Source organism: Polypterus senegalus, chromosome 9, assembly GCF_016835505.1.
Source record: "Polypterus senegalus isolate Bchr_013 chromosome 9, ASM1683550v1, whole genome shotgun sequence".
NCBI classification, from domain to species: domain Eukaryota; kingdom Metazoa; phylum Chordata; class Cladistia; order Polypteriformes; family Polypteridae; genus Polypterus; species Polypterus senegalus.
The window spans coordinates 44,170,492-44,183,130 of record NC_053162.1 but is presented as its reverse complement, the minus strand read 5'-3'; the positions used below and the strand labels follow the sequence as shown (position 1 = coordinate 44,183,130).

Sequence of the window (12,639 nt, the reverse complement as noted above, 5' to 3'; positions counted from 1 at the left end):
ATTACAAGGAGGATGCACCGTTGACTTTCCAGCTGTCGCTCATGTCTTTCTCGTGTTCTTTTTCACAGACTGTCTGGTGCTTTGTTGAACTGGGCCGCACATTACATCGCCAAACAAGAATAACTGCAGGATGGAAGAAAGCTGAAGCTCTGCTACTGAGAGGAATGGCCTTTCATTTGGATTGATAGACTTTATTCAAATGTGAATCATTAAATACAGAAAATCAATAATAGCTTAATAAATTGGTCATAAAATGGAGCTCACCTTGGTAGGCCAGTTATGTTCTTTAACAAGGACGCTCTTGTTTTGAATAATTGGCCGAGCTGGTTACACAGTGAGATTGTGTTTTATGTATTAATTTATTTACCCAATTTTGTATATAATCTGCACTCTTTGAAATGTGTGTGTATATATATTTTATATTTTTTTACATAAGTGCTTGAGTTGGCCTTTCAAGTAAACTGAACCTTATCATTTTACACAACAAATTCAGCATCTCCGAATGAATGAAGTGTGATTATAAATGTGATTATTTTCTAACTCATGAAGAAGCTTTTTGTTATTAAATATTTTGAATGTCACTGTTTTACTTTCTTACCTTGCGTTGTATGAGATGGCATACTGGTGAATCGGTCAGTGACTCCTTACACAATTCATTTACATTCATTTAAATGATAAATAATTCCGAGATCATTCAGTGCTTTGATTGTCATCTTCCTTAGGTGATAACAAACATGTTTGACTGTCTGCAGAGCACAACTAGAACTAGTGGCCATATTTTCTTTTTCTTTTTCCCCAGATCTGTTAGACTTTGCTTCACTTTACATATTTATCCAGTTTTCTGCTACTGTAATGCCTTACAAGGACAGAATACGTTGTAACTGTTACAGAATGTTTATTTTTTTAATACTTCAAGTATATCCTGATTAAGTGACTTGTTGATGGTCACAGAGTGAGACTGGGGTGGCAGTTGAACTGCCTGCCTTCTGTTGTTTTAGTTAATGGAGGCACATTTTGTCTTTTGCTTTTCCTAAAATGTCAGTGAATTGTTTGTGAAACTTCACTCCAGTGTCTCCATGTGCCATTTTCACTTTGTTGGCCTCAAGGTGTTAAACATTTATTTGCTGTTTTCAACGTTTATGCACCTTAACCATTCATTTTTTTCTCTTGTTGCCATTAGTATGTGGGAAATGAGGAGCAAACAGAAGAGGATGAATCCCACCGGGTGCAGTGGGCTGGCACTTGAGTTCTGCTGGTCACAGGAGTGGGTTGGGGTGTCTCCTTAATCCTTTGGGATATGTGGTTTCGGTCTAAAACTAATTTAATAGTTGCAAATAATTTGATGCTATGCACTATGGTCAAAAAAAGTATTCCCACCCTTGGAAGTTTTTGAATTGTCATTAAATGTATTATTGGACCCCAGTGAATTTAATTAGACTTTTTAACCCTGACCAACAGAAGAAAACTGATTAATGTCAAAGTGAAAACAGATCTTTGCAAGGTGGAGTTAATGAATTACAGAAGCACAAATCACAAAATACTTGATCTCCTAAGTGTTCACCCCGTTCCTGTCAGTATTTAGCAGATGTACCTTTGGCAGCCAAGACAGCCTGGAGTCTGTGCCCTGTCTCTCTGTCAGCTTTTCACATCTTTGTCAAACTGCTGAAGCTCCTTCAGGTTGTGGTTGTGTTGGTGGTCCAGAGTTTAAAGCCTTTTCTAAGTCCAGACACAAAGTCCCAGTAGGATTAAGACGTGGACTCTGACTTGGCTGCTCCTGGATATTAATACTGTTGGCCTTATGCCACTTCTGTGTAACTTTGGCTTTACACTTGGGCTCGTCGTCTTGCAGGTGGTAGATTACCTTCCAGGGCATGGACTTCTTGCAAACTGCATCAGGTTTTCCTCCAGGATTTTCCAGTATGTTGCTACATTGATTTTACCCTCATAAGCCTTTTAGGCGTGCTGCAGAGAAGCATCTCCACAGCCTGATGCTGCCACCACCCACCATGCTTCACTGTCTTTTTGATAATGTGCAGTGTTGGGCTTACAACGAATGTGGCGTTTAGTCTGATGGCCAGAAAGCTTGATTTTATTCTCATCAGACCATAGAACCTTCTTCCATCTGTCATCAGAATCTCTCAAGTGCCTTCTGGTAATCTCTACTTGTTGATATTGTGTGTGATTTTCCTCTTTGCCACCATCTCATAAAGTTGTGACTGGTGAAGCAACCTGGGAACAGTTGTTGTCTCGTCAGTCTCAGCCACGGACACTTGTGACTCCTGCACAGTTCTCAGAGCTCTCTTGGTGGCCTCCCTCACTAGTCGTCTTCTTGCTTGATCAACGGGTTTTAGTGGATAGTCTGCACATTTCTGGCTGTGCCGTAGTTTTTCCATTTCTTCATGTTTGATTTACCTCAGCTCCAGGTGATATTTAGTCACTTGGATGACTTCTTGTCTCCATTCTCTGACTTGTGCTTTTCAATTGCCTTTTCACAGAGTTTTTGGAGTGTTCTTTTGTCTTCATTGTGTAGGTTAAGCCACCATACTAACTTAACAGAAGTGCAAAAGTTGAAGCCCTCGACAGGTGACCTCCACTAAACTAAATTTGTGATTTCAAAAACTAATTGTTTGTACCAGTGATGGCTTAGATGTGTCATAGTAAGGGTGAATATTTATGCCAGTTTGTGTTTTATATTTGGAATTAATCTAGACCACTTTGATTGACATTTGATCAGTATCCGAAATGCCAAACTAAATCCACTGCCACCAATGCTGTATAACAATAAAATGTGAAAACTGTCTAAAGACACTGCATATCTACTCAAGAGATGGCCTCCTTTCAGGCTCACTTACTCCCTAGGGTGGCGGCAGGGCTTGAGATTGAACTCGGACCACTACGTTGCCCGAGTATCGCTGTAGGATGGCTTGTTCTCCCAGTAGCTGAGTGGGATTTCTTTGGAGATTCCAGGTTTCCTTGAGCATCCCCAAAAATAAGTATTTTGGATTAATTGTCTGAAATTGGAATAATCAGATCTGAGAGCGTTGTGTCATTGATGCACTGAGTATGCCATTGGCGTCTTTCAGGAGTGTAATAGGTAAAGGGGTCCATTTGTTTTGAAGTATCTGTTGTGATTTTTGTCTTGCACATTCATGAAGTAGTTAAGCTTCTTCTTTATTGCTGGAGTAAAGATCCATTTTCCATATGTCACTTATTTTTTCCAGGTACATTTTAAAAAGTGTAAGCAGCTTTGCTTTGAAGGGAATTTTTGATTTGTGTAAACAAAGCGCCTCTCTAATATTCGTGTCCCCGTTCATTTTGACTTGATTTGTAGAAATCTGGTCATCAAAAACAGCTGACTGAAAGCTGACCTGAAGGTACACCTGGCAGAGTGAAACTCCCCTTCGTTTTGGGTGGATGTGGCACAGCAGACATGCATAGATGAACACAGGCTCAGACAAGAGCCTGCACATTTACAGCAAGTGAACGGTCGACGACAATTATTCAGTGGCGACAGTGTAGATTTTGTGCCCTTTTAATTGTTAATTGGACTAAAGATACCCTTTCTCTCCTTCCTGAGTCATCAGGTTCTTTCTTCAAATGCTGTTTTATTCCACAAAGAAAAATTAAACATGTCACCTCTCTGAAGTACAACTGCCTGTAGTTTCATTTCCTTTTAAATCCATTGCTGTTTTATTTTCATCTGTGTTGTACAGAGAGTAACAAAGAGGGAAAAGAATCTTTTCATCTTCAAAACTTTGCTTTAAACCCCCCCACCCTGATCCACATTCACACAGTATCCTGCCATCAGCCCCATCCATTATCCAACCTGCTATATCCTAACTGCAAGGTCACGGGGGTCTGCTGGAGCCAATCCCAGCCAACACAGGGTGCAAGGCAGGAAACAAAAAGCCCCAGCCATTTTAAATTTTCTTCCAAGCAGTGACACAATGCTTCTTCAGAATTTGGCATGAATTCTTCAGTCTTTCTCTACTCTGGCTTGTCCATTATTCCTGTTTGCAGCACTGGAGGTGTCATCTTTCTTTCCTATCACATTCTTTTTCTGGTCAGACTCTTTACACCCAATCTCTTGCATATTTGTGTGTATCAAATCCTCCCATCTGGTTTTTGATCTTCTCCTCCTTTCACTTGGCATCTCTTAAAACTCTCCTGCTACACATGGTTTCCTTTCACTCTTCACACATGCCATCCTACTGGAGTCTTCCTTCCATCACCCCTTATTATATCCGTTTCACCTTGAAGATCCCCCAATTGTTTCCATTTTCTACTCAATAAACATTGTTCACAACACGCATTCAGCACAGAAATTACTTTCCTTCGGCCTCCCTTCTACTTTTTCCCCCAAGTTACACCATTATAAAACAGTTAGTCTCGCTCCTGTCATTTATATTTTCCTTATTTTTTTTTATTTTTATAGCTACTATCTTTTTATCTCAAAGTATTGTACTACACTTTCTCCAATTTTTCCTGTACACTCCAATTCTGAGCCTTATCTCAGCCTCTAGCCTCCTGTCCCCTTGAATTTTTCATCTTAAGTACCAAAATGCTCTATTTCCTCTAATTCATGTGCTCCTGTCTTAAAGGATAAGTTACATTTCCATCCATCCGGCCATCCATTATCCAACCCACTATATCCTAACTACAGGGTCACAGGGGTCCCAGCTAACACAGGGCGCAAGGCAGGAAACAAAACCCCGAGTAGGGTGCCAGCCCACCGCAGAAGTTACATTTTACAAGTCAAAATTATTTCTCCACATTTATGGCATATATTAATTTTCCACATGAAGTTGCATTCCAAAGTGAACTGTTTTATACATTTTAAAGAACACCAACAGTAGCTTGCACTTGTGTTTATAATGGAAGTTAAAGGTACTGGGGTCCCAACATGAAGGTAAAAGCCTTAAAACATACAGAATATCTCCACTTGGGGGCAGCAGCGTTTTCGACTTCAGAAACATGGAAGACTCGTCAAGTTCTGCCATCACTCGTAATAGCAGACTAATGTGTGCTCAAATCATAGGGATATTTCCTCCTAAACAGCACCAACGTTTCACCTGTTACATCCTGTGCTATTATTTCACACAGCCTACCGAGCGACATTCACAATGAGTGGCAGCACCATGATGAATAGCACATATAAGAGTTTCATCGCACATTTCTACACATAACATCTAGTTACACTGAATTGCACTTTTGTAAGTCTTAAGATTTTTTTAAGAGCTAAGCCACCTGCATGCCAGATAGGCAAGGGCCAGATAACACTCAGCATTATGCACTTTGTGTGGTGTGGACACGATAGCAAAACACTGAGAAAAATGGCATAGTGTATGATAGAGCCAAACCACAATGAAACAGATTGAAGTGCCATAAACCAATTATTGAATTTTATAGGGCATGTTGAGTCACTCATGCTGAGGATATGAAATAAAAGAACTGAGACCAATGTTTTTAAGTGACACTGATACCAGTCGATCTGTAAATACACAGGAGAATATCGTGTAGACTTGAGTGATGTGAGGCAGGAGTGACAGACATGCACCACCACTGTGACTATGCCAAAATATTTGAGCTAAACTTTCTGAACTTCAGCCTGCTGAAAACTAAATATATGCCTATAATGTCTGCTTAGGTCTTGGTCACTTGAGTGCATACTACTTGTGCATTGAACATTTCTCACTATTTTTTGTTTTTTTTTTTTTGAAGGGGAGAATGAGCTTCCATATATTGAATGATCACAAGTGTGACTTTTCAGTGATTGTTGTCTAGTTGTCTACAGAACGGAGACAGCAATTCACATCTGGGCATCGACATTCAGTAACATCTATAACTGCACTTGGAGGTGACTTTCCCAAGGTGAACCCGTGCCACTGGCCCTGAAGAGTGCCACGGAGGAAGATGAGCAGTGAGGTGAAGCACACAGCCAGTCTACATGCTTTTCCCTTCCTTAACATGAATTTCACTGTTTTGCAATCTTAAGACAGAATCAATACTCAGTAACACTTTTGGCTAAAAAAATAAAACCTGTTAGGTAAGCTTTAATATTTTTTCATATTGGGATCTTAAAGGTGTTTCCCTCCATTTCAAAATGCAAGAACAGGTACTGTATGTATTTTTTTAAAACATATAAAAATTAACACAATTTCATGTGGTAAATGATTACCAAGATTGTGAAAAAGTAACTTGAACTTAAAATATATCAAACTTATCCTTTAACCTTTCCATTCTTACCCTTTTCAGTATAGTTAAGGAAACATATCTTGAGATTTTTCTTCTTCTCTTTCTTGCAATTGCTTCTAGAGCATCTTTCCACTTTTCTAATCCCATCTTTTTTCTCTCCCTTGTGTCTTCACAAAACTACAAAAAGCAGTGACCACTCTGACCTGCTAAATGCACAACTGCAGACCTTGCTTAGCACCCAGATTTTTCATCTCAGGCCCCAGCAGACCTCTTCTCTTGTTCTTAAATAAGTGTCCCTGTTTGTATGTTCTTTTGCTTTTGATCTTCCATAACACATGAGGAACTACCTAATAATGGGCTGTTTGTCTACATAGCTCTCTCTGAACAGTTTCACTTAAAGTAACTTCTTTTTAAACATTAATGTCTGAAAGGTTGTTCTGATTATGTTCTGATTTAAATTTGTTTCACTTTTTGTAATGTGATCTGCAAGCTGTAAAACACAGGAGTAAACTGATGTCTTTGCTTAGGAATTCACCCAGGACAGTAGCCCCCTCACAGCTCCTTGTCCTCCTAGAGACAGCAGTAGTGGGACTCAAATTTGCGTCCATTGGATTAAAGAACAGCCTTCTCAAAAAGCTGCACCAAAGGAGAATTTGTTTGGTACAGTTTCAGAAATGACTGCTGTTTAACTCAAATGTCCCAAGATTGATCCCCACTACGGACATCTTCGGAAGAACTAGTGGCTGAGAAGGGGACATCATCCTGATTGAACTCCTAAGCAGAGACAGCGGTCAAATTTAATGACAGTACATTAATGGAAAAAATGGCTGTTTAATTAAGATATTGGTTGGAATAAATTGCTGCAACCTCCACTGATCTTTCAGACAAGAAATGGAGATGATGGTGCCCAACAGGCCATAGGTTAAAACTGACTGATACATGTGGCTGTTCTTAACATGCATTGCGTTCACAACTGAGAAAGTAACATAATCACATTTGGATGATGTGCATTTAACATTTTTGTAATGCTGATTCAGTTACCATCAAACTATTATTGTACATTGTTATTGTTTTAGTTACACTGTATAAAATGTAATTTATTACTAATTTTAAATCCGTAACTTATTAAAAATGAAAAATAACATTTCCTGGCTTTTCACCCTTAAACACCCAATCGCAAGAACAAATTTCACATAAATATTACAGATGACACGGAGCCATGATGGAGTGCTCAGATATGACGTACAGTGCTTACAATCTGATCTGCTTTACAAGTTCTTAAGATGATCCTTTATTGTAGAAACACATTGTACCCCCGAGGAAGAAATGCATAGTGACTATGAATGGGCAATACGAGGGTTGTACCAAAAGTAATGCACATATTCATTTTATGATTCAGTAAAGGTATGGATAGATGTGTACACGTCAGTCCAGATTACATGCCATTGTAAACGTCTCTACTAATTCCCCAGTCTGACTGATGCATTTTTGCACCATTGTAGAAATGTGAAAATCCGCTTGCAGTTGGACTCCGTTCCAGGCATGTTTGAACATCGAGGCACTACAGCCTGGACAGTCTCACAGGTATTAAAGTGCTGGCCCCCGCTCTGATCTTTAAAATCCTGTCCCAGAGATGGCAGCCTTAGACGTCTACCTCCGGACTGTTCTTCTCAAAGCCATTCAAGTAGAGCTAAACAGCTTATGGCCACACATTGTCAGCCTTTTTCCTCGGTGAACATTTGTCATGCAAAGCATCAATAGGCAATTTGTAGCAACAATGGTTTCCCCTCCATAGTATGCATTCCTCAAAATGCCAAAAGATGGTTCCCATAATATTGGAGGATGACTGAAATGTTTTCGTCTTCATTTTTGTAAGTGGCACAATGCTATACTATTCGTTGTCATTTGTTTTCTGGATTAAACTCATAAAAGTAGCTTTCGTAACCCATCACAACTGTGGAGAAAGTCAGTTGCTTTAATAACACAAAAATCCAACAATTTCAAGGAAATGTTTATTTTTTTCCACCCAGAGAAATGTGGCGCTCCTTGGTTTTTAACTGTAATATCCAAACTTTTCTCTATTTCCAATTCCACGGCTCCGATTGTTGATTGTCGATTTACTTTGTTTCTCTTGGTTGTGGCTATAAACAGTTGGACGTCTATTTGGCTGGACTGCATTGTCTGCGTTTGTCCAAAGTCTGACACCCATGCAGATAGATGTTCCATATACACTTTAAAGTCATGCTTGTATGTTGACCCCTTGCCTGCCATTTACTCGCAATCATCTGTGAACACATAACTGGGGTAGGTGATGTCATTCTTTATTCAGGAGTGAGACGGTAGATTGAAGAACTAGTTACAGTAGCACATATTGTCAGGCATTTCTTGGTAATTTCAATATGTTCATTAGTTTTGGTGTGACCCTCTTACTTCACTCCTGCTGCCAAACGCCTTTTCATTTTGGAATTTAATTGACCAGCGGAAAAAATGCCAGTCCTGCAGTGCAAATAAAATGCAGTTTTGTTATGAAACAGACACAGCACACACCCTAAAAAATATTTAAAATGTGTTGAAGACAATTGGCACTTACCTAGATGAGCAAGGTACAAGATCAAAAGATTATGAATAAAAAAGAAAAACCTTGCTGGCGTGATGATAGTTTTTTTCGCTATGGTTTAAATTAGTTAAAACCCAACATCCATTCTTGTTCTAGGCATTTAAATTGAAAAAGAACCAACCATTTCAAGTGTGCAGTACAACAATTGCCAAAAAATAAAATAAAATAAACAACAGGGGGCCTCTTAACCGTTTTCATGGCCAAGTGAGCTACTGCTACTTTCACTTGGGGACTTAGCTGGTGCCCACTGTGCTCATTCTTTTTAAAGCAGCTATGAGTAGGCTTGTAACGTTCACAAGTGGAAGAATTGATTTACATTTTAGTTGGATGTAAGCACTGAGAGTAGATAATGTCTGTTAATGAAAGGGGGCTTTGTGTCCTTACATAAATATCAACATATGGAAAATCATCCCCCATACATATGCACACCAGTGCCAAGAAATTGATGGTTTCCATGTTGAATAAAACCTCCAGCATCCATAGGCACCATGAAAAATGTACTAAAAGAGCTTATCCCAAGACAGTGTGCTGGAAAAAAAACATGGCTCAAGGAAAAATATCAGCACTATTTTGAATCCCAAAATGTTCCTTCATCAAGTGTCTAAGGGTCTTTGTGATCCCATCATATTTAGGGCAGTGAGGGGGTTGAGGGAAAAACTACCAGCTGGGTTGTACTGGTTAACTAGCTGGAATTTCTACTGGTGAAGATGGTTTCTTGTAAGTGAAGTACCATTTGAGCTAAAGAGGCATCTTCGCCCAGTGATTTGGTGTGACTATACTTAATTTTCCAGACACAACTAAAGGAGGAGACTGACACGGTTTTTTAATTGTTCTTGATAACTTGATAAGATTCATCATGCATTCTTCTTGTAGAAGTTTTGGACACTTAGGTGACTGTATTCTTAATAGACTTTACAGTGAAGAAATCAGACCAGCTTGAGCAGGACAAGTGATGATAGAGCATAATTACTTTTTTTTAATAATTAAGAAGTATAGGACTTTTCTTCACTTTTTGTACATAATCTGACGTGCAAAGGGAAATGGTAGAAAATAGATTTTTTTCAGTTCATGTTTTTCAGTGACACAGGAGGATCAGTTCTTTGGTCTCGAAGTGATCTTTGTGCAGTCTGCGGAACCTGTTGCGCTTTTGCAGCAGTCTGAAGCACCTCGCCAGAAGCAGTCTGGTCCTCTGGAGAGCATCGCTTGATACTGACCTCGCTCTTATTGTCACCTGTGAGAGGCAGTAAACCAAAACAAGTGACAAATGATGGCTTTGACACAGCAGCAATGAGTAAATGAAACACCATTCTTTATTCAAAAGATGGCATCAAGAAATGGTGACATCCTCCTACAGAACACAATAATATTTTGAATTTGTGCACTGCACGTATCAATCAGTCACACTAGGGACAGTTCTCTTATTTCTTTACAGCAAAAGAAAATTCCCTAAAACATGAAATGACTTGTTCTGATCTTTATTATTTGCAGTCTTATCCCACTGTAACTTATAACCCAAGTTTGAAATCTCTGAAGGATTCTGCTTGGCTGTAAATGTTGATTTATTGTCAAATTAAATTTTCCTAAGGGTTGTGTTTTAGCAGCAAATCAACATTTGATATTTTCTTTAATGCAGAAGAAAGCCTCTGAAACTCCAGCTGTTACTGTTGTAGCAAAAATGGTGATGGAAAACTACAAGAACAGTGCAGTCTGTGGTAAAAAGCACACTGGTGAGATACAGTAAATGCATACATGTAGGCTCCCTGAAATGAAAATAAGTGTACAGCGGGCATAAACTGCATTGGTTGTAGATAAAAAAGTATTTATATAAACTAGTCTCATAATATTACAGACCTACCACATAACACTCAGGTGGGTGGAGCACTTTATCAGATCGTCATTTTTTCATAGTAGTTTCCAATATTAGCTTTTACTTTCAGACTCTTTTTTCTGTGAGTATCTCCCATGTTCACATGCATTTCATAAGCAAGTCAAAATTCTCCACAAAGGCCAAAAAACACAATGGTAGGTTTATTGAAAATGCTGATTTTCCCCTGGTGTGAGTGCTAGAGCTTTGTACTGGTTAGTGATGCAGTGGTTAGTTCAGCCATCTCACAGCGCCAAAACTCTGGGATTGCCTTTCTTGTCATGTTTCCGTGTTTTCTTTATGTTCACATGGGTTTTCTATTTCAGTTTCTTTCTTTCTCCCAAAGGCAAACATGTTAGGCTGATTGCTAACTGTTCATCAGCTGGGATTGAGTGTGTGGTTTTATAAAGTATTTTTCAAAAAAAGGTCCTGATCCTAATGTTATAAAACTTAATTGCTGGGCAAGACAGTATAATGCATTTATAATATTCAATTGTCCACTGGAAACCACTTTATCAGATGGCAGCAAGCCAAAGTCTGATTGGGCTAGAAAATATACAAGACATGTGCGTCGACAAATACGGAGCAAGTAAGAGTTGTCACGTACAAGAGATTATTTCAGCTGTTTCCACATAGGAATACAATCATCAGTTGATGTTACTTCACTACAGCTAGTAACTCCTCTAAACGTCTAACAACAGTTTTCAATGTTTTCATTGGATTTTTCTGGAATAATTCCTTATAAAAGTAAATTATGTTATGCCATGCTTTGAAAGAGAAATGGGGAGAGGACCAACCTCTTTGGACTTTATATTTGGAAGTAAGGTTATTTCAGATGCCCATAACCAGACATTTATTATTAAACTAGGGAATATACTGTTGACTTTAACACATACCACATAACACATATGAGTCTAACTCCAGAATCATACAATAAATAAGCTGCTTTACATAAAATATATTAAACAAATATATGTCTGTATTGAAAGTCTATTTTAGTGCCATTAATAAATCCATCATAGGGATGTGTTTCATTCCAAGAGAGTTCCTGCCTATGATTTTAATTATACTTTTTCAATAATCACAGCATAAATATTTGGACAGAGACAACTTTTTCTAATTTTGGTTCTGTTCATTACCACAATGAATTTAAATTAAACAACTCAGATGCAGTTGAAGTGCAAACTTTCAGCTTTAATTCAGTGGGGTGAACAAAACGATTGCATAAAAATGTGAGGCAACAAAAACATTTTTTTAACACAATCCCTTCATTTCAGGGGCTCAAAAGTAATTGGACAATTGACTCAAAGGCTATTTCATGGGCAGGTGTGTTCAAGTCCGTCGTTATGTCTTATCAATTAAGCAGATAAAAGGCCTGAAGTTGATCTGAGGTGTGGTGCTTGCATGTGGAAGATTTTGCTGTGAACAGACAACATGCGGTCAAAAGAGCTCTCCATGCAGGTGAAAGAAGCCATCCTTAAGCTGCGAAAACAGAAAAAACCATCCGAGAAATTGCTACAATATTACGAGTGGCAAAATTTACAGTTTGTTACATCCTGAGAAAGAAAGCAAGCACTGGTGAACTCAGCAATGCAAAAAGACCTGGACGTCCATGGAAGACAACAGTGGTGGATAATCGCAGAATCATTTCCACGGTGAAGAGAAACCCCTTCACAACAACCAACCAAGTGAACAACACTCTCCAGGGTGTCGAAGTATCGATATCCAAGTCAACCATAAAGAGAAGACTGCATGAAAGTAAATACAGAGGGTGCACTCGAACGTGTAGGCCACTCATAAGCCTCAAGAATAGAAAGGCTAGATTGGACTTTGCTAAAGAACATCTAAAAAAGCCAGCACAGTTCTGGAAAAAACATTCTTTGGACAGATGAAACCAAGATCAACCTCTACCAGAATGATGGCAAGAAAAAAGTATAGAGAAGGCGTGGAACAGCTCATCATC

At 38.8% G+C, this 12,639-nt stretch overlaps 2 protein-coding genes across 7 annotated transcripts in view; one reads left to right on the top strand and one right to left on the bottom strand.

The window, feature by feature from the left end:
* Positions 1 to 581, top strand: part of acd (ACD shelterin complex subunit and telomerase recruitment factor) — a 58,360-nt gene extending 57,779 nt beyond the window's left edge. For all 5 annotated transcript variants that reach the window (XM_039763041.1, XM_039763040.1, XM_039763038.1 and 2 more), the window contains one exon: positions 69 to 581. In XM_039763041.1, coding sequence (XP_039618975.1) covers positions 69 to 185 — 117 coding nt within the window. In that variant the 3' untranslated portion in view covers positions 186 to 581. The remainder of the gene's footprint in view (positions 1 to 68) is intronic.
* Positions 582 to 9,765: 9,184 nt separating this feature from the next.
* Positions 9,766 to 12,639, bottom strand: part of carmil2 (capping protein regulator and myosin 1 linker 2) — a 118,711-nt gene continuing 115,837 nt past the window's right edge. For both annotated transcript variants that reach the window (XM_039763036.1, XM_039763037.1), the window contains one exon: positions 9,766 to 10,043. In XM_039763036.1, the coding sequence (XP_039618970.1) occupies positions 9,874 to 10,043 (170 nt within the window). In that variant the 3' untranslated portion in view covers positions 9,766 to 9,873. The remainder of the gene's footprint in view (positions 10,044 to 12,639) is intronic.